The sequence below is a fragment of the Nycticebus coucang genome, chromosome 19 (genome assembly GCF_027406575.1).
Source record: "Nycticebus coucang isolate mNycCou1 chromosome 19, mNycCou1.pri, whole genome shotgun sequence".
Lineage (NCBI taxonomy): Eukaryota > Metazoa > Chordata > Mammalia > Primates > Lorisidae > Nycticebus > Nycticebus coucang.
Window position 1 is genome coordinate 66,378,198 of NC_069798.1, and position 23,255 is coordinate 66,401,452.

Here is a 23,255-nt window from a genome sequence, read left to right on the forward strand (position 1 = left end):
ACTAGAATTTGAATTTGACCTTTTGAAAAATGTTTCCATCACATTATAGCACATTTTTTGATGACAATTTTGAAACTGCCCTAGTCTACACAAGTGTTTATTTGCTTTCTTATCCACTAGTTTACTATTATGGGAATTTATAGGGATCTGTGATTGAAAAACAGGGTTTGTTTTTGAGTGTTGCTATTTCTTTGTATACTTGATGATGGGGCCTTTGGGGTGACTTGGGAACTTGAGCATTCAATGTTGTTCATACATGGTCAATAACACTTCAATAACATGGTGTTATAAAATAAATATTGGAGGGAACATCATTCAGAGGAAGCATCCGTGGGTCCTGAAAGTCACGTATTTCACTGTGTACAAGAGAAGTTGGAAGTTATTCTTTACTGCTGTTCTTTTTAGGAGATACATTTGTTTCATGTTGATTATAAAATGAAGTTTACACATGATTTAGGAAAAATGCTTTATTTTTTATAATGCATTATAGTTATAAAAATATCTTCCAATGTATAGTCATTTTGATCTTCACACTCTGTAAGGTGGAGAGAAGGTGCTATGATACATATTTTTACAGATGAGGAAACACAAATCTGTGGGGGTGACATGGATCGGTATCAATTCTATCAACAAAATGGACTATGATGAATATTAATAGGGTTGGATTGCACAATAGTAAAGGTCACCGTTGTACTCTGTAGTTAGCTTGATTTTTCAAAGCTGTATTCATTTTTCAAAGCTGTATTTATGTACAATCTTAGAAAATGTACAGAAACTCTTTTTCGTTTCCTCATCTGTACAACTGATTACAAATATTATCATTATTCATAAAACTGCTAAGATGACCAAGGAAAAGATTACACGTCAAACACTGAGAATGGGGTTTGGCATGTGACACACGATTTGTTCACTAGTCAGTCATAACCTCAAAATGATAAAATATAGTAGAAAATAAGTAGACACTCAGACAAATTTTCCTACATACCTAACAATCCATCAGTTACTCTTTTTAATGTCTTGTTTCTAAACTGGTTTGATTTTCTCTATTTAATGCCACTCATCCAATGTAGCAAGCATATCCTGTCAGAGGGTTCCACTTAAAGATCCATTTTTTAAGCCACACTTTACTGAGAGATATTAAAATATTCTGCCTTAAATAAAATGCAGATTGCTTTGAACAGTATTTTAAATGCTCAGAAATCGTAATGAAACTCCAAATTACTTTCTGACTCTATTTATTATTACTTCTCCTAACTGTACTCCAGACAACGTAAATGAATGATCTCCTAAGACAGCACCAACTCTAATTCCTCTATGTGGGAGTTTCTCCCTGAACCCACTTTGACAATGATCGCCATTCTTCAAGACCTGCTAAAAGTGTCAACTATGTACAAGCCTGTCTTGATCTTCCTAAGAAGGTATCATTATCCACATATTTTTGCTACTGACTTCTTCATTATAAAACATCATCCCTTCTGTCATCCTTGACAGTTTTATGGAAGTTTTATCTTCCACAGGAAGATAAAAAGAAGTGGAAGTTTTATCTTCCACAGGAGAGGATGGAGGAATTAAACATGGGTGTGCCTCAGCTTTTCAAAATGATAAATGGAGCAAATAATTTTGGGTTTAATTTTCCTTATCCCATTGCTCTGAGAACTCTTCCTTCTATTAGACTATGCAATTAAGTTCCCTTTTAGGGCACCTTCTTCATTTTTATCCCCAAATTACCTAGGAAGCTCAGTATTTAGTTTGTAGAGGCTCAAAAAGGCTAGCTACATTGATATCAAATTTAATGAATGGGAATGTGAAGAGAGTCAAAATTTTATGCTGTGATATAAAAGAATGTTTTATTTTAAATAATTTCTACATTATGTTTTCTGTTCACTTTTAAATACTGTGTCAGTATCTGTGACTATTAAGGGAGGGTACAAAATCAACTTTCAAAAAGGAAACACTGTAAAATAGCGTGCCTCAGAGATTGGAAAGAGGAGAAGCTGGGAAAAAGAAGAACAGGTTGACTGTGCAGTTATTATGGACATAAAGAGGTGGTTCAACTATATGATTGTACCGCTTAGGAACAAAGACCTTCTGGAAAGCAATTTGAGGAAATAATGGAAGTCTGAAGCAGGTGGAGTTTATTTTTCCTGCCTCTGAAGAACTAGAGCATGTTAAGAAGGCATTTACCTCTTTAATACGTACAAAGAAGCCCAAGAACCAGGTGCTCCAAGAAGAATAATGAATTGTTACGCGTGTCTGACATCAGTCACTGATGGGTGCTATTTTTGTTGCCCGTTTGATTTATTTCATCGATATAATTCAACCAGAGAAATTTGTATTACAATTTAAACAAAGTCATTAGTGAAATGAATCGTGCTATTTCTAAATGAACAAAGGGCCTCAGATTTATTGAACAGGATTATTTATAAGAACGTATTGCTATTTCAACAGACTATTTGTATTTGCTATTCTATTCAACATTTAAGAGAGGGAGGGGAAATATTAATTAAACGGATAAGTAATAATTAACTCATCTGTTTCCTTTATTATTTATGTACTTTACAACGTTTTTTTTTTCTTTTTCTTGCTAGATCTTCTGTACCAGACTGTGATAGGTAGAAATGAACCAGTGGAGAGAAGGGTACACACAGAAAGAAGGCAGAGAACTTAAGTCACTTCCATACAGTCACACAAAACCGAAACCCACTATTCACATCAGATTCATGTGGAGTGCAGAGAATTTTAAAGATTTTATTTATATGTAGTATAACCTCCTTCCAGAGTTGGAATCTGACATGTCTCATTTTCATCACTGAAATATATAAACTTCATGATATGATGGTATTATTTATTTCACTGCCAACACATCAATAAGTTATTTGTCATTACTTTAATAAAGGTAATGGGAATCAGGATTACATTTTTTAATTTATTATGTATGATATTCTAATGTTGAAGAAAGTCCATTTATAGTTTTTTTTAAACTATAAAACTTGAAGAAAGTTCAAATTAAATTCCTAAGGGAATAAGTTGATGCAGTAGCTTAAGTGAATATTAAATTAACATCAAAGGCCTAAATTTATTAAACACTGAGAATCATACCTTATGGAGTGAATTAGACTTACTGAAATATTTTTAGCATTTTAAAAAAAGTGGAGTGCAACTGAAAAGCCAGCATCTCCACAACGTGGGCTGTTCTCCATTAATAGGCTGAAGATATTAATCTTGAATTATGTTTATAGTCACACTTTACATATCTAACAAATCAAGATTAATGATGGCAAATCAAACATGACATGTGTCTATTTTGCATCATAATACACAAAATTGACAGGTGTATTAAAATAGGTACTTAAAAAATTAGATTTCCAAATCAGAACATTTCAACTTAGTCAACTAAGAAGGGCACTCAAACAGAAGTACAATGACCAAACAGGGCTTCCCCGAGGATACTCGTAATTACGATGTACTACTGTGACTTTGAAAAGTGAATTCAAACACAGAAAAATAAAATTTTAAAAATAGCTTTATCAAATTAACATAGTGGGCTAACAAACATTATTTCAACCACCTTATTGAATTCATAAAGCACTTATATTAATAAAATTTGAACTCACTGTATCAAAAATAATATTTATTAAAATAATGTGACTTAAAAGTCTTGAGACATCTCATTTCCTATCTACATAGGTCATTCCCTTTCATGTTAGCCAAACGTTGAATGACCAGGTCTGATGTACCCATTAAGGAGAAGCTCTTAACATATTGAAAAATTGCTATACTGGTTTTTAAATAGGCACCTCCGGGGTCCTCAAGAGAGCATCTCCCAGCCCTGCTGCGCCTTGCAATCTCAAGATCTAGCATCTAGAGTTATTGCCAGGAAACCCACACACCTCCAGGATGCTGCCCCTAGCATGACCATTTTCTTCTTTCCTTATTGGTCAGTGCTTCCGTGCTGTTAAACAATTCTAGTATTACCATTGAGGAAGTCTAATTCTTCATTTGAAATAGTTTTGTTTTCCTATGAAACTGTTGAGTATTAAATATATGTGAACTAGTCATCCTTATTATTTTACTTACTTTAGTTTGGTGGGTTTTTTTAAGTCTCTGGCATAAATATCCTTTCAGCGGGGAATCAGCATTCTGTATATTTAGGAGGAGATGGAGGGGATGGAAATTCTGTGGACAGGTACAGTACAAGTGAATAGAGAAATGCTCACCTAATGCATTTTCTTATCTTTATTGCTGTGATAAAGAAAAAGTTTTCAAGACATGATTGCAAGAGGGACTTTACCTAACAATTGCAATCAGTGTAACCTGGCTTATTGTTCCCTCAATGAATCCCCAACAATAAAAAAAAAAAAAAAAAAAAAAGTTTTCACATGGATGTTGTACTTTTTGAGGTTATCTCTCAAAGTGAAAGGAGTCCTATGAAGATATCTAAATAGTGAAAATAATATGAAATATGACTAATCATTTAAAAATAACCTTTGGTGATAAATTGGTCAAGCCAAATAAAAAGTGTACATTTTATCACAAGCAATGTATACAAAAATGTGTAGCATAATGTTGAAAAATAATTTTTTATTTTCATGTTCAATACTTTTTCTATTCCCCAGTTTATCAAATTCAGTATAGTAATTATTTGTATAGGTTGACTTTTTCCAATATACATTATTCAAAATTGTGATGCTTTTGATTTTTCTATTATAAAATTTTATATTGTTTTCCATTTACTTTTTTTTTTTGTAGAGACAGAGTCTCACTGTACCGCCCTCGGTAGCGTGCCGTGGCGTCACACGGCTCACAGCAACCTCTAACTCTTGGGCTTATGCGATTCTCTTGCCTCAGCCTCCCGAGTAGCTGGGACTACAGGCGCCTGCCACAACGCCCGGCTATTTTTTGGTTCCATTTACTTTTTTAAAAGCATATATGAAACTGAATTCCTAACGAATATGTATAACAGTAATTTATCTATGTGGTTTGTAAAGTCTGCTTTAGTTGCAAGGTCTGAATTATGGTAGACCAGACTGCTATACTTGTTGAGGGACAAAATTATTTTAACCTGTGGAATTCAGTAGGTCTAAAAATGTTGGTAAGCAGATTTATAATAATTCTATTTTTAAATTTTTTAAAGATTATATGTTTGGTATTTTTTAAAGTACACACTCATTAAATCAAACTGGGCAGAGGGTGTATACAATTAAACAGTAAATACATTTTAGGGTTTTCCTTCATTTGTATGAATTACGTCATAATCACGAATCCTTCCAGTGTTGTATTTGTGCCTGAGTTGAAGAATAATTGAGAAGGGTACAATTGATGTCATGAAAGAGCCTGTGATTTTAAAGCAGCTAAAAGAAAGACCTTCCTAGTCTAAAAGGAGAACATATTCCCTAAACTTTTGGAAGTCAAATCTTTGGGGAAGTAAACTTCAGTACTGAAGGAGCCTGTGGCCTGAATGTGGGGAGAGTTGATATGAAATGTGCCCTTGTAAGAGTCGGCTTTTTACCACTCTGAGAGAAGAAAACATTTGTCTTAACTCAAGTTAGGAAATTATTATACATTTATATATCTTTATATAAAAAGTTACAAGTAGCAAGCATATGACCAAAAGAAATGGAAGAGTAACAGCGGAATTGGAGAATGCATGCTTTTCACAATGTGTCTAACAAAAAGGATATTTTCCCAACTCAGATATCCAGAACTGACATGCAGGGTATTTTCTCAAACTGTCAATACAGTCATATTGCTAAGTGCTTAATCAAAACATTTCTATGCAGGGTATAAGCGGTGAAATACCTGGTCTCAAAAACTACTTCTGAAAGTCGGTATTTCCCTTTGATATAAAACAAAAAGGAAATCAAGGGCATATAAGGAAGACCAAAAAATGAGATTTTTTTTCTTATTGCAATCTAGTAATTTTACTCATGACTTTTTGCTGCATTTAATCATCATGTAACAATAGGTGTGCACAGTCCATAGACCTCTAGCTGGTGGTTCCCATGGTCCACATTTTCACTTTCACTGCGGCATGTTCAAAATCACTCAGGAACGCACTATTCTCAAGCAGTCTATATAATGAAAACAATGTATATGTAACACAAGGTTCATCCAAATTCATGTTTTTTTTCCCACATATCACACAATGTACAATTATATAACAAAGACATAAAACAACATAGAAACAAAAGTGAAACTGACAGTAAAAATAAAGTTGGAATAGTCTTAATCAGGAATTAATTTCTTCTTCAAGTTTCCAGTAAATCTTAAAATGTATTTAAAAACTAAGGAGCACTTGGTGGCCAGCAACCAAATTACGAAATGAACATATCATTGTGCAGCGGGGATGTCTTGCCGAAGGAATAACAAATGTCTGTAATTCTTATGTTTGGATAAAGGCAGTGGAATGAATTTAGAAATATGTCCACTTTTCACAATTCACTATAGAATTTCCTTTTCACAGTCCCCATGTTTGTATAAATAGTTCTTCTCTGAAAATAAAACACAGTTAAAACATTTTCTCCCAATGAAAAATGCATACAAATACACGCATTGATTAAGGTAAATTAAAGCATGGAAATGCACTTATTTAATTCAAGACTACCTGATAGGCTGGAAGAGTTTTGAAGAGATTATCTTTCCAGCAAATTTAATGGGAGACCCATTAGGCTAATATAGATAGAATATCAAGTGCAAACGTAAAGCCATTGTGATATCTGATGAGAAAATAGATGTACGCGTAGACAACTTGTATTGATGGAACCTTTTACATTGTAGAGCATTCAAATTTTATATTATAAATCAAAATTTATTTGACATAACATGTTGCATTAAATTTTGATGAGATAATAAAATTACATATGCATGCAAAAACAAGAATGCATAAACTGCATGAGAACCACCAAATACTTAGTGTGTGAATTTGGAGTAGAACGTTGCCAAATGATACAAAAGTAAATACCGGCTCTATATATTTACTTCAGCTATATTGAGACGGAATAGTCTAATTTTGTTATTTAAAAAAATCTCAGGTTTCTTCTGGTATTTCTTTCAAGAAGTTCATTAATTTTATGAATCATTAATTTTTTTTCCTTGAATGATGAAAAAAATGTAGCTTTTTCGGATTTATTTTTAACATTTTGATACCGTGCTTGATGGTGAGAACATTAACATTTATTTTAAATATATATATCCTGAGAATCATCCCTCCATTAGCAACGAATAAAATAGGCATTATATTTCTACTCATGAAATGTCATGAAAACACACATCTCAAGAAATGATGAATAAATAGCACATTCCCTAAAAGACTAGGAGACAATTGCAACAAAACAAAACAGAACAGAATACAACAAAGTGGGAGAAGGACCCAAGGGCATTTGCTTACCTTGAATTTTCTTTTTAGACCCTAGTTGTGTTGTATTCAGATTCATGTTTGCTTAGAGACCCAATGAGGCAGAACCTGGAATGTTATGGCTATTTCATTCAACAAAGTAATATTTGCACAGAAATAAATATATTCACACAAATATTTACTAAGAACATTCCTAAAATTCATAAAAAATGTGAAAGTAGATGTTTCTTTAATCAGCATGCAAAATGTATCAAATTACCTAAATTATTCAGGTTTTGAGAATGTATAATGAATAGAGAAAGTATGTCAATTTATGCAATAAACTATATTCTAGTAAACATGCAAAAAAAGCATAAGAAGAATGGATTTTTGGAACTTAAAATAATTTTTTAATTTCATTTTTTCTTCAAAACTGTTGCTTATCTCAGGGCTAATAATATAACACAGATAATATTCTAGTTATAGTAAAAGGATAACAAATCAAATACTTTCAATAATCTACCGCTCTACTTAAAAATACATGTTAAATATACCATAATATCATACGTAATTTCTAATGTAAGTGTTATGTGATATGTGAAATAAATGTTATTTTCATTTTCATATCAAAAATAAATATATTGTAAAATATTTTAATCTTGGATTAAAATTATTCAGCAAGATGGGTGAGCCATCTTGGTAAGGCAAGTGTTTCTAAATATCATTTCATACCATAAAATATATAAATATTGATGGGAGTACTATGAATTACCATGTGGAATCAAACTATTAATACGAATTAAAACCCATCTCTTTTGTAGAAATAAATATTTGCCTGTGTTTAAGAATAAATGAAATATCTTTGGTCTGTGTGTGCATGTGCCCTGCATATGTACGGGATTTGTTAAGTCTACGGATGACCCTGGATAGGAAAAAGAAGAAAAAAGTTGAAATACTAGGGCTGAAATCATTAAAGGGAAACTGAAATATGAAGACAAAATAGGCAATAGTCTGGAAGTATTACAGTCCTCAGGTTATAGTTGTCATCAAAAAATCTATGGATACTGACCGCTGGACGGCTTTCTCATGTCTGGACAGCCTGTGACTTGTGGTGGGCACCTCCTCAATCTCGTCTATGTCACAGGCGTCAGCAGCGTCCTGCGAGTAGTTGTGTTTCATGACGAGGATGTTCCTTCTGTTCATGGGGGGGATGAGGGGTTTGACCGGCTGTGCGGGGATCTCTGTCAAGATAGAAGCATCTCTTGTGCTGAGGTTACTGCGGCTGCCTTTAGTGCTGGACAGTTGTGATCCACAGTGATGGTCATGAATGCATTTGGAAGATGACCTCCGCAGTTTATGGTAATTTTCAAAGTCATCGGCCACGTCCCCGAAGTCAGCTGTTGCTCCCGTCCCTCTAAGAGTGCACAGCTCATAATGCGGAGGCTCGAACACCTCCTGGAAAACTGTCTGGTCAAAGTCTGCTTTCCTTTGCACGTACTTTTTACGAGGCTGTTTAATCTGTACGATGACAGAAATGATGATGAGGATGATCACAATGCAGGAGGTGACACCAATGACAGTCCCGCTGGTGTTGGTCAGCTGGTCCAGGAGGCTGGTTTTCCTCTTTTCTACAGGGCCCAGAGAGAAGGCAACAAAACAAACAAAACAAGAAACAACCCCCGTGCGTTAATCTCACAGTCAGAACGAATACTGAGGGCTCTGAAACGCAATAGGCTAAGCATAGGATGTTTACAGGCATAGAGCAGCATTAGAAAATATTTAAAAATAAAAGGTCTCACTTTTCATTAGAGCCCTATTTTCTAGTCTTAGCCTGTCACTATCCAGTATTTTGACTCTAAAAAATTTTATATACATACTTTTTAATTTTATTATATAAATTTAAAATTTTAAAATATCTTCAGTATGACATTTGGAAATGAGTGGGTAATTTCGTAAACAGAGAATTGTTTTCTTCTAATTATTATAAAAAGAACTCCAAAACTGGGAACATAAATATATCTGCATCATCCTGTATTTATTCTCAACATGGATAACTGAAGTCAGAGCAACAACGACATCCTGACACCAAAGGTAATTTGATTTAATTTGAAGAGAGATATTTTCAGAATGGTGGTGTGATGCCAATGCAGACTTTCTCCCAAATTAAATAACCATACATGGTAAAAAATTTATTTGAAAAGCTCAACCACTTGAAGTCTGGTTTAAGGAAACTAGTAATTTTCTTTCTTTCTTTTTTTTCAGTTTTTGGCCAGGGCCGGGTTTAAACCTACCACCTCTGGTATATGTGGCCAGCACCCCACTCCTTGAGCCACAAGCACCACCTGAAACTAGTAATTTTCTTAATGGTGCAGTTTTCTTAATAGCTAGAGCTAATTGTGTTGTATTCATTTAATGAATGGATTTCCATTTAAATCCAGGATTTAAATGAATCCTGGATTTTTAATTCAGGAATGTTCATTTAAACATATTTACTCAATTTCTTTAGGGACAGGAAGAGCTGGTGGCCTTGGGGCCATCACATGCTCCTTCCACCTTAACTCCTCATGCTGAGAGCTCCACTCAGGGAGGTTGCAGACAGGAACACAAGGGTCCCTGTCCTTGCAGCATCCCATCAAGAGAGCTATGTGATCTCCCCAGGAGGAGCAAGCGACTGGCATTTGAACATCCCCCACTCCCCAGATCCCTGATACAGGCCTGAGAGACAGGGTGTCTGGGGCTCCCTTCCTCCCTTCAGCCTGCAGCTGCCAGCGCAGCCCACCAGAGGCTGCTCCCCACCCAGTGCCTTATCCATAAAGGCCTCTATTCCAGAAGAACCTGGCCGTCTTCCCCCCTTCCACAGCAGTGGTCCAGAAATATACCCAGGAAGGGAATCAGGCTTTCCAAACAAGGTGAGTTTATTTGGAACAGAGTGCAGACAAGCTGAAACCAAAAGGTAATCTCAAAGGCTGCAGAAATTTTGAGTTAAGCAATGAAGATGAGGCCGTTAGAGCCTTAGTATCAACAAGCCCAAACTAAGAAGGGCTAGAAGTTGATAAAACAGACCAGGAAATTAACAGCGACCAATAGCCCCCTAGCACTGTAACAACTCACAAAGCCTGCACTCAAAGACTCCCCCTGCAATAAACTGAATTTTCTTTTCTTTTTAAGGTTAAGTATGGAACAAAGTTTATTGAGGAAGAGAAAGGTAAATTTATAGAGTAGGAACAAGACGCATTCACCATCATCAGCAAATGGGCCTCCACTGCCAGGGAAGATATGCAAAGAGGTCCCCCAAATTGAATTTAATCAGGTCAGATTGTGGAAGAACTTATGATCCTGGATGTTGATAAATACAGTGGAGCAAGTTAGTGATGAATGGGGCATAACAACTGAGTGTGATCCCAATACCAGGGGACAAACAAACAGAGAACGGGAGAGAGACAGAGAGAGCCCTGCCAAAGCCGTGTTCACCTAAAGCTGTGTCTCTGGGATGTAACATAAGGGACTTCAGGAAACAGTCCAGCCCGCTCCTCATTTACAAACAGGCAAGAAAATTATAATGGGAGGGGATTAGTATCCAGACTTCCTATCACATAGTATCTACATTGTACAGTTTGCAGACAAATTCTTCGAGAGACCAAGATTTCTGTTAACAGACACAAATTTCAGAGAAGCTGTAATCAATATGCTTAAGAACTAAAGCAACTTACGATTAAGAAAGTTAATGAGGATGAGGGCAATGCCTCATTAAACAAAGAATATCAATTGGTAAATACAAATGATATAAATAGAAAAATGGAAAGCCTACAGCTCAACAGCGCAATCACTGAAATGAAAATCAGTGACTCAACAGTCAGTACATGTCAGATGAAAGCGGAAACTGTAAGCAAACCTGAAGATAGAAACTAAAACTAAAATCTGAAGAGCAGAAAAATGAATGCAGAAAAATAAACAGAACCTTGGGAAAATGTGGCAAACCATCCTAAACACCAATGTAAGATGATAGGAGTATAAGAAAGAGAAGAGAGATTAAAAATAACAGGAAAAGTATTTTTAAAATATAAAGGCTGAGGCCAGGCTTAGTCTCATGTCTGTAATTTTTGCATTCTGGGAGGGTGAGGTGACACGATCTCTTTTTTTTTTTTTCTTTTCTTTTTTTTTTTTTATTAAATCATAGCTGTGTACATTGGTATGATCATGGGGCACCATACACTTGGTTCATTGACTGTTTGACACATTTTCATCACACTAGTCAACATAGCTTTCTTGGCATTTTCTTAGTTATTTTGCTAAGACCTTTACATTCCTCATTACTAGGATTCACTTATACCCTTGTAAGATGCAGCCCTCAAAGATATGAAAAATACAGTAGAATCCCTTTACAATCTCTTGAGCTCAGGAGTTTGAGAACAGCCTGAGCAAGAGCCTGAAAACTAGAAAAAATTAGCCAGGGTCACAGTGGACATCTGTAGTTCCAGCTACTGAGGAGGCTGAAGCAGGAGGAAGGGTGGAGGTTGCTGTGATCTAGGCTGCTTGACATAGCACTCTGGCCTAGGCCACAAAGTGAGACTCTGTCTTAAAAAATACACACACACACACACACACACACACACGCTGAAAACTTTTCCCAAACTTAATGAGAAAACGCACATCCAAATTCAACAAACTCCAAATAGAATAAATGCACAAAGATCCATACTGAGATAGTAAACATATGTATAATACTAAACTTGTTAACAAAAAGGAAAAGAGAAAATCTTGAAAGCAGCAAGGGAAGAAAGAAAAAAATAACACTCATTCCATAGAAAGGAGCCGCGATTGGATTAACAGCTGATTTATCCTCAGAGAAGGCCAGAAGGCAGCACCATGACCTGTTCAAAGTGCTGCCAACAAAAACACAGCCCCCAAACTTGTCAACCAAAAACTTAGTATCCAGCAAAACTCTTTCAACATGAAATACAGACATTACCAGAGAGACAAAATGAAGAGAATTCAAAGTTTAAAGATTGACCTTAGAAGTGATATTAAAGAAAAAGATTTTTAATTGAAATCAAATGACCTCAGATAGCAACTGAAGACCATGAAAAAATTAAGCAGATGATAAATTAAATAGTTGAAGAGGGTGGATCAGCTGAGCTCAGTAGTTCAGGACCAGCCGGAGCAAAAAGCAAGACCCTGCCTCGACTAAAAATAGAAAAAATATCCTGGCCTTGTGAAGGGTGCCTGTAGTCCCAGCTGCTAGGGAGGGTAAGGCGAAGGGATCACATGAGCCCAAGTGTTTGAGGTTGCTGTGGCACTCTACCCAGGGCACAGAGTGAAACTCTGCCTTAAAAAAAATAAATAAGTATAAAGTAAAATAGTAGTTCAGACAAAAATCAGCATCTAAAAGATACTAAAACTTTGGATGCTAAAATTTAGCAGAGTGGGGCAGAATATTTACTCAAGTTTAATGTGTCTCCCACCAAATGCATATTAGTTCTTTATTAATAGGTATAAAATACTGATTAATTAACTATAAAGTAGGAAAACCAGGTAGACACTAAGCTAACATGAACAGTAATGGCACAAACTGAAGTTGCATGTTTCCTGATGTAATGTACTATAAAGAAAATAACATCACTTCTATGATATTCTTGCCAAAAATACATGTTCTGATTCTTAGCATGAGGAAACATTAGGCAAAGCCAAACTGAGAGCATTGTACAAAATAATTGGCTGGTACAATTCTATGTCAAGATGCAAAGAAAGAATGAAGAATTTCTCCATATTGGAGGAAAATAAAGATACATGGAATTAATTGAAACTCATGATCCTGATTCCTGGACCAGAAATAAAAGAAAGGAAAATAGAAGTTTTGCCATTGTATCCTTTTTTCTCCTTCTTCTTTTTTTTTTTTTTTCTATTGCTATGAAGGATATTATTGGAAAAATCACTAAAATTTGCATGGGGTTTGGGAGTTACATAGAAATCACGTATCAACGTCAATTTTCTGATTTTGACATAGATGCTGTATTACAATAGGTAGGAAATAAACATTGAAGTATTTAGTAATAATAGGGCACCACAACATATTCTCCAGTGAAAATAAATAAAAGAAGGGCAATAGATGGTAGAAATAGACAGTAGATGATGGATATTTAGATAGAAAGAAAGAAAAGGCAAATATAATGAAATGTTTAACACTTGGAAAATTTACATGAAGGCTAAACAAGATTCTTTGTGCTATCCTTGCAACTTTTCTTTAAGGTTGAAAGTATTCAAAATAAAGGTTTAAGAAACAAGTGTATTATATGCCTTGCCTCCTTTCTTTTCTATGATGTCTTGGATTCCCCACAAAGATTTAAATGACCACTTAGAAACATTCATTACTGAATTTTTCTGTTAGATTCTCCTATAGTTTTCCATTTTTAAAAAAGGCATAATCATTGCAATAGTAAGGAAAAGAAATACTTTGGGAAAGCCATGAAGATTATAGAATCATGGTTTTTCATTTATGTGATCGTTACAGGCTCTTTTAACTTGGTCTCAGTTCAGAGTTGTAAATGCTTCTGGCCTTGGGACTGTCTCATAAAATCTATGTATTAAGGTTCCCCTTGAATAAAATGTATTCTGAAGAAAGTCTTTTGACCTGACACCATACAATATTAAAATAAAAAATACTTTCCTGATGAAATGTTTGAAAACCCACAAAAAATAAATAGTCAAGTAAAATAGTCAATAAAGGCAATTACATATATAATTAGGAGGAACAATGTAGTCACATATTTCTTCTGCATTCTTAACTTAAAAAAATGCAAAGTTGTATGTATATATAATTGTATTTTTTGAGCCTATGACTTATCAAAATGCAATATATTTGGTGACAACAGTACAAATGATGTAGGTGGGAGAAGAGCTGTTATTAGAGGAATAAAATAACACCAGAGGGAATTAAATCTATGAAAACAAATAAAGGAAACCAGAAATGGTAAATAAGGAAGGTTGTATCAGAATTCATGCTAGCATATATTTGCTATCCTTTCTTTTTTTCAGAAGGCATAAAATTATATTCAGTAATAATTATTTCAATGTATTAAGACTGTATTACATATGATGTAACATGTGCAAAAACAATAGGAAGAAAACGAAGAAAAATAGAGCTCTATATAAATAATGTTAAGTTAGTATAAATCTAAAATACATTTAGAGAAGATAAGCTGTGTACTGTAAGCCCTAATAAACTAAGCAAAAATACATTGAAAAACCACTGAAAATATTAAAAAATATATTAGATAGTCTATGTTGGCCACCTCTTTGAATAGCTTATAATTAAAATATTATATTTACTTAATGCAGAATAGAACAAGGAAGAAGAATAGAGAAAAATGCATGCAATATGTAGAGGCCGAAAACATAATAAGGTATAGTGTTAGCTGTAAATCCAACCATATCAGTAACAGTATCAAGTCAGATTGGATAAGTAAACAAGATTCACCTATACACTTTCTACTCTGTATTTAAGATACTGATGGAGTGAAAGCAAAAGAAGGGGGGGAGCATGAAAACCAAACCATAAAAAAGGCGGAGTGAAAAAAAGTATGAAAAAAGCATAAAAACCAAATCATAAAGAAGGCAGGGTGCTTATCTAATGTCAGATAAAATATTCCTTATGACAAAAAATACATCAGTAAAGAGTGGAAGATTTTTTTATAGCGAAAAAAGGTCAATGCATGTAACAATTATCAACATAAATGGACCTAACAACCAGACTTAAAAATACATGAAACAAAAACCCTACAACATTGAAGACAGAAGCAGATAGCCCGACTATCATAGCTGGAGAATTTAACACCCACTTTTGGTAATGGATAAAACATGGCAGAACATCAAAATAAGATTACGAGACTAGCACATTGCTATGATCTAGCCAGATGTAAAGACAAAAAAAATCTATAGAACAGTCCACTCGACAATGGCAAATACATATTTTCAAGGGCACATAGAACAAGTTTTAGATTATACTATATGCTTTGCCATAAAGCTAACCTTAATAAATTAGAAATGACTTAAATGAAAAAACTAACCTTAATAAATAGAAATCACTGAAATGAAAAAAAAACAACTAACCTTAATAAATTAAAAATGACTGAAAAAAAAAAGTTTTCCTACTAATCCAAGAGAAAGAATTACAAATCAAAAGAAAAATTTTTCCTTGTAAAAAAAATAAATATGGACTTTAGTGACCTTGGTAATGCACATATTCACATTTTCTTGATTGCTATCTCATGTCAAATATTCCCACATACCTGGGAACAAATTTACATTGGGCCAACAAAGACAGTGATGATGACTATAATTAACAGTGCTTTACCAAGATAATTCAGAAAGTATTTAACTTCCTATGCATTCAGAAATGGAGACAAAAGTAATCATCATCAGCATTTCACTATAAAATAATTGATACCGGACCTGCCTTTCTTACTGACAGTAACAAACTAATGGACAATGTTCCTCTGCTTCTATCCACAGAAGGTATTTAAACAGGTAATATTGAAATTTAAGTATGAAAGGGTTATTTACCTGTTGGTCATCCTTTGCAAATCGTTTAATAGTGAATCTAATAAAAGAATGTATATGGCATTTTCAACTGAACTAAAGTATGTGACATTCACAATCCAGCCAAGGAGCTCCGTCTGTGTAAACAAAGCCTTGTGCGCAGACTGGAGAAGGCAGTGAGGGCATTGGAAGCTGTTTTCATTGAAAGGAAGGAAAGCATTTTCATTGCAAAACTGAACTGCAGCGGCTGGAAGCACTTGAAAGGACAAATGCTCCTTCAATATATTTTATCTCTAGAGTATGTGTCCAAAGTCCAGTAAAGACAAATTGGAATAAATGAGTGGTGCAGCCACAGATGGAGTGGTACTGGCCATGGTAGCAGGTAATGTACTTTTCCTGCAGGTTGACAGGCTCTAATGAGAAGTCTTTAGTGAGTACTCGAGTGTTAGGGATGGTCCACTAACCACCAGCAACGGAGGAAACATCTGGATATAGCACAGGACGAGTAAAGTCTCAGAAAAATACTTACAAATTGACAAAAAGACATACATGGAGCTCACAAAAGCCACGATAGGCTCTATTTTTAAGAGGTTGTCCGTGCATATAAACTTCTCTCTTACTCCACGGGCAGGGAAGTTTTTGAATGAGTAAGGAGTAATCATTACCTTTACAATGGTTTTCATCCCAAGGATACACACAGTTCTGGAGTCCGTTGCAGACCAACGTGTTATTAATACACATGTTACTATGGCAGAAGAATGTGTTGCCCTCACAAGGAGCTAAAAACAAGAAGAACAACATACAGGAAGTAAGTTATAATGGATGCTCAGGAGTAAATCACTCGCCCTACAAACTTACAGACAAAAACATTAGAATGATAATTCGCCATCAAAGTGAGACGAATGCCATGCAATTTCTGGAAATACTGCCCTCGTGGTAATTATGTTTTGTGTTACTGACGGAGCTGGTATTCTTTTAGAGAGGATCAGCTTATTAAAATGGCCTGGGGCATTTTCCACCATTAAAATGAAATAAATTTTCCACATTTTTTTAGTGCATTCATTTAGGAAACCTTAAGTGTCTACTGTGTGCATAAAGTATCTTTTACATCAAAATTCTTTATGTATACATTCAGTTTTACTGTATAAAAATCACCATTGAAATGGTAATTTAAAAAATTACATAATTAAAAAGTACCAATGAAGAAAACACCTTATAGTAAATCCTGCAACGTCCCTTAAGCACATGAAAACACAAAGAATGTCATAAAAATTTAGAACCGAGAAAAAGTAATCCTGAATAACATAAGCTATCCAAAGAGGTGGCCAACATGTAGAAAATATTGCGTAAATAGTTTACTAAATATTATAATGAGTATTTTATAGATCAAAGTACATTTAACTACAATTTCCCATCTTTCACTATGTGGTGTAACTTTACTGCAACTTCTGGGACACCTGTAGCAACATAAAATAAAGATTTCTTTTTAACATTAGAAAAAAACATAATACTTTAATTATTAGAGTAATAGAATATTCAAGTCAATTGGTCTTTATATTAATATTGCTGTGAATTATAGTTTACAGGAAGTGCTTTAAAGTCAAATTTTGTTTTTAATTTGTATTCTTTTCCACATACTACATATCTCATAAAATCTAATGTTAATGTTTATTTTTTCAGTAATAATAATGCAATACTTTCAATGATAGACATTTTAGAAAAGCATATTATATCCCATATATAATTTATAATGACAATCAGCAAATATTTATTAATGATCAATATTATCCAGACACCACAGTCATATGATGTTTTTCATTTTCAAAACTATCACTTACATTTCAGAAATCTGATGTCTTATTGTATCTTATTGTATATGCTATGTACTGATCAAAAATTTTAGGAAAATACTTTGCATAAGACGATTTAAGACATTTTAACACTGCTGGAGAAATCTTTCAAAATAAAAGTCACTCGAATTCTGAAAATTGAAAATAAGGCAAAGATACAGCTAACTCAAGGAGAGTGATTCCTTCTGGCTCTCCACGTCCCCCCAAAGTTAGTTTCTTCTTTCTGTTCATTTTGACTTCAGGTTCCTGGTTAAAGAGTAAAGACCAGGTAAGAGTCATTCTGAAGAACAAAATTAAAGAGTAGAAAATACGTCACAGACATTTTGACAAATTATCACATTTCACACCTTATTGTGTTGGCGATTTGTTGAGCACTGTTGTGTATTTCCATTCACATTGTAAAATTTTACAATCTGGCATATTACTGTGAAAATCTGCTTCTTAGCAGAAAACTAAATTTGAATATCTGTAGTCAACCATAATTGCCTCTGCAGAACTGACAAAGTTTGTTAGCAGATAATAAATGTTGTCAAATTCTGTACACAGTATAAAGGAGGTTTTGGCAAATATATTAGAATGACTGCAAAAACTTTCATAAAAATGTAAAAAACACTTAGTTACCCCCCCTCAAAAAAATTGCAGTAGTTTTGAAAATACAGGTATCTACCAAGTAAAGCATAACTTTAAAAGAGCATAAATATTTATTAACCTTCCGTGATGAGTTGAAAAAAAATGGTCATAATTATTCTTTTTTTTTTTTTTGTAGAGACAGAGTTTCACTTTATCGCCCTCGGTAGAGTGCCGTGGCGTCACACAGCTCACAGCAACCTCCAACTCCTTGACCTAGGCGATTCTCCTGCCTCAGCCTCCCGAGTAGCTGGGACTACAGGCACCCGCCACAACGCCCGGCTAATTATTCTTAAATAGGATAGGTTAGGTTAAAAAACTAAATATACAAATAAAACTAAACTTGTATTCTGTAATTGTTTGTCATACACTGGTAACAGCAATGAACTTTGAATTCCAAATACTTCAAAAATGATGACAATTGTTTCTCCTGCTTAGTAGCTGTGAAACCATCAATATGCCATCAATGGCATCAGCTATACAATAGCTATGGTTTTACTGGGAATGCAATTGGTAATCCAGCAATGTCAATAATCACATTCCTAACCACGATTTACATTAAATAATTATGCAAGTGCACCAGTTAATTGAGACCTAGCCTCCCCTTTTGGTATTATTCTAGGTACTTTTCCATCTTTTCTTCCTTACTTTTGCTAATACTTGTGGAGTTGCTGTACAAATGACAAAACAAAAATAAGGAAGGGAATCCTGCCTTGGCTAAGATTCAGACATATAACAACTTATATGCCTTGAACAACAATAATTACTTTCTTGTGGACACCAAAAATATAATATGTTGGGTTCTGAATTTTATTGACAGTGCATCTCTGAATATTTCTCTCATGAATGCGTGTATGTAATGGCGCGTTAAATATTCTCATTTCTCTCTTATAATGACTAAGATGGCACCTGCTACCTACCAAAATCAAGCTACTTTCTTATGACACTTGGAAGACTCTGCACACTAACACTCATGTCTTACTGTTCCCAGCACACTCCTGACATATGTGGCTCAGCATCCACATCTTTCCCTCCCTCTACAACTCTTGTTGAATGATTATTGGGTAAAGGAGAAAATTAAGGTGGAAATCAAAAGTTTTTGAACTGAGTGACAAATGAGACACAAATTACCAACATCTGTAGAACGCTGCAAAAACAGTGCTAAGAGGAAAATTCATAGTTGTAAATGCTATGTCCAAACTGTTAAAAGATTGGAAGTCAATAATATAATGAACCATCTCAAGGAATTGGAAAAAGAAGAGCAACCCAACCCCCAAACCAGCAGAGGAAAAGAAATAACTAAGGTCAGAGCAAAACTAAAGGAAATCGATTCAAAATAATTATATAGAAGATTAATAAACCAAAAAAGTTGGTTCTTTGAAAAGATAAACAAAATTGATAAGCCTCTCACTATATTAAACAAAAACAGAAAATAAAAGATCCTAATAAACTCCATCAGAAATGAAAAAAATGATGTTAAAAAAGAACATTATTTTGTCATTCAAATCGTATCAGTATTATACTATCTTAAATAGTATTGTAATCTACCAAAAAAACTTACCAAGTTCTATTATGCTTGCAATTTTTAAAGAGTTGAATACTTGGTACAAGTTTGTTGTATTTGCCAATAACTTCTTTGAGGCTAGGGATCATGTCTTTTGAAAACATTTAATGTTTATGGGTAGCCTTTTGTAATAGCTTAGGCTTACAAGCTGTGTAGTAGATATCCAACAGACACTTTTAATTGGTTGATATTTCTTCGCCAAAGTTAACTCTGACAGGGCTGCATACCTTACTATTCTGGAGAGTGGAAGACAATAACAGGTGTGTTTATTCTTGGAGAATTAATTTTCAATGTCAAGGTTTTCACATTTAACAGGTTGTTGTGATACTCTCAGAAACTAAAGGTCTGCATTTTGGGGGGTTCTTTTTTCTTGGAAAATTCAGTGTTTAACAGTTAAAACTACTGCCTCTTAAAAAAACAGCCCCTTATTTTCTAGTTATTCAGAAGAAACTCAAACTTAAGTTTTGTTTATAATAAAGTGACAGCCATGGATGCAATGCTGAAAACGCCAGGTGCCTCACACAGTTCACAAGGAACCTCTCATCTATTAGAATAGCAAATACAGCACTCCACACTGATGTTAAAGTGCAAAACACACAGACGGAAATACTTGCCTCTGCTTAGTGTCACTATAAAAAGTTGGGGGCCCTTTTACACATGAGGGCCCTCAACTAATAGTGAATCTCATTTCACTGGGAGGGTTTACCAGCCAACACCATTTTATTATGTAGATCTAATGCTACATGTTTCTTTCTAAGAAGCACTTAAAGAAATGACAGACATTTTTTTGTTATTGAGACAGAGTCTCACTATGTCGCCTTCACAAGAGTGCTGTGACGTCACAGCTCACAGCAACCTCCAACTCTTGGGCTTAAAGGATTCTTTTGCCTCAGCCTCCCAAGTAGCTGGGACTACAGGCGCCCACCACAACGCCTGGCTATTTTTTTGTTGCAGTCAATTGTTGTTTGGCAGGCCCGGGCTGGGCTCGAACCCACCAGCTTCAGTGTATGTGGTCAGCGCCCTAACCATTTCAGATACGGGCACCGAGCCGACAGAAGCTAACTTTTAATGCAGTGAAAACTTTAACCAGCCAAAAGAATATCATATATGTAAGCACATTATTGTTCTTGATTTAAATAATCCATATATTATAGAAAGTGGACATAACATTTCAAAATGAGTTTTCCTTACTGTTCCTTTTTCCCTCATGCACCAATGCACACATATTTTTGCAAAGAATTCTTTGTCTGTGCGAGAGACTGTACATTAAATAAAGCATTGAGACGAATCAGCCTGGGAGTGGAACATCCTCAGGAGAGCAGGGGGCAGAGGAGCTATGATTCAGGTTGTCAGGAAAGATAACCCTTAAGGACAGATGCTTCTTCATGAACAAGAGCAGATGTGTAAGAGAGGGTAGTGTTAATCGGCCTTGCAGCCTGGTCTCAAAATCCCAGCTTTTCCTCTTTCAAGCTCTTTTCTCTTAAGCTGTTTACCGTGTCAGTTACTCAGTTACTACATCTGTACAATGGGAATGAAAACACTTATTACCTAAGTGATTTAATTACGTGCTCAATGAGGAATGATTTCAGCTATATATATGGATGCCAACATTATAGACGTAACTGTAAAAGATGTTTTAGGAGAGTATTGCAAACATGTCATTCAGAAACGTAAGCCCACCACTTATTAGGTGTGTGATATCGAGCAAATTCATTTCAAACATTTTCGGTTTCAGTTTACATCTACATAATGAAGATAATTAGATCTGTCACGCTAAGTTGTGAGAATTAAATGTTATCAAAATGCACACGCGTCCATATAGTCCGTGTTAAATGAACGTTATCTGTTTCTGAACTGCTGTGATAGTTATGACAACGGTAAAAAAGTAAACTTACAATGTTAAGGAGATACATGACTTAAAACCTGAGTGACTTCATTAATATTAAATTAACGAATGTGTAAAGTGAAGATAGTTATTCACAGACTCCCTGTTAACATCAAATAAGAATGAGAAATCAAAAGACACGTCTAGGACTCTCCTGTTCCTGGGCCTTCCCAGTTATCTTTAGACAACCATGCCCAGAGTAGAATATCATTATGGTCAAATTAAGAAAGTAACTAAGGTATATTAACTAAAACAGCAAGTACATTTTATTTTAATACAGGTTTTAACATATGTGTGCATTACTTAATAGGAGAGAGGATTAGCTATATAAGATATGTATTGCTAATATATATTCCTGTGATATTCTTTTTGGTTTAAAAAGACCATCAAGATGACAGATAGTTTCTGATATCAAATTGTAAAGAACACAGATCTCATCTTGGAAAACCAAAATAAACAATCTATGGAACAAAACAGATCTTGGTCTTTGGATCCAATATAGAAAGGGGTGTTTTTCCACAGATTTTAACGGTTCTATACAATTGAGGCTTGGATAAAATTACTGCCTTATAATTGTAGTAATAACATTTCCCAAATAGAGAAATTATATATATATATAATAAATTATATATACATATATAATAAATTATGCATATATTTATATCCATATTTTGAAGTTATTTATAGGTACCTTAACTCCAAATTAAAAATTACAATTTAAAATGTCTTCAGTGAACATTTATTCAGAGACTTCACAACAAAATCTTTGGAAATAAAACAATATTTAGCTTGGAAAAAAAAGACATATATTGTGAATCAGTAAGATTTCTGATTTTTAGTGCCTTGAAAAATTCAGAAAAGTCATATAGCAAACCAGCCTCCTTAACTTTGTTTAATCCAAATAATTTCAAGTTTATTTTTTTAACACTAAATAAACAAAAACAAAAACAAAATTTGGAAAGTGTTGTTACAGTGTCCAAAATCATTATAGTAATAGAATTATTAATCTTTCAGAGAACATAGAAGAGTGTGGAAGAATCATGAGATGTAAAATTGGGTAAAAAATAAAGACACATTCCTTAACTATAAAAACTCACCTACAAAAACACTTTGGGAAATTTTCTCTAGAAATAAATAAGCCGAACTATTAGATACTATTATTTCTAGAGTTAACTCAAGTTATGTTTAGATTTTTTGGTAAGTTTTCCATGTATACTCAATAAACATATCTATGCATACACAAATACACATAATTTTATAATTAAGGAAAAACTCATAAATTTTCATGAAAAAATACCAAATTTTCCTTCCAAAAATTTTCATTTTCTTTTTTAAAATTTTGAATCAGTAAAATGGTTTTTACACAACATCTTTACTTTGTTGCGTTTAAAACTAGGTAATGTACTTAGGAAGTGTTTTTACTGAATATTGCTTCATTGCTCTTTTGGATTGTTCTTAAAA

At 34.2% G+C, this 23,255-nt stretch overlaps 1 protein-coding gene across 3 annotated transcripts in view; it reads right to left on the reverse strand.

Annotated features, from left to right (window-relative positions):
* Nucleotides 1-5,942: 5,942 nt before the first annotated feature.
* The window catches only part of NETO1 (neuropilin and tolloid like 1), a 116,071-nt gene continuing 98,758 nt past the window's right edge, over nucleotides 5,943-23,255 (reverse strand). For 2 of the 3 annotated variants that reach the window (XM_053571924.1, XM_053571921.1), the window contains exons 8-11: nucleotides 16,534-16,647; nucleotides 8,403-8,961; nucleotides 7,388-7,462; nucleotides 6,360-6,491 (exon numbers count right to left, since the gene is read on the reverse strand). In XM_053571924.1, the coding sequence (XP_053427899.1) occupies nucleotides 7,402-7,462; nucleotides 8,403-8,961; nucleotides 16,534-16,647 (734 nt within the window). In that variant the 3' untranslated portion in view covers nucleotides 6,360-6,491; nucleotides 7,388-7,401. Of the gene's footprint in view, nucleotides 6,072-6,359; nucleotides 6,492-7,387; nucleotides 7,463-8,402; nucleotides 8,962-16,533; nucleotides 16,648-23,255 lie in introns of those variants that run through there. The other variant, XM_053571922.1, reaches the window with a different exon arrangement.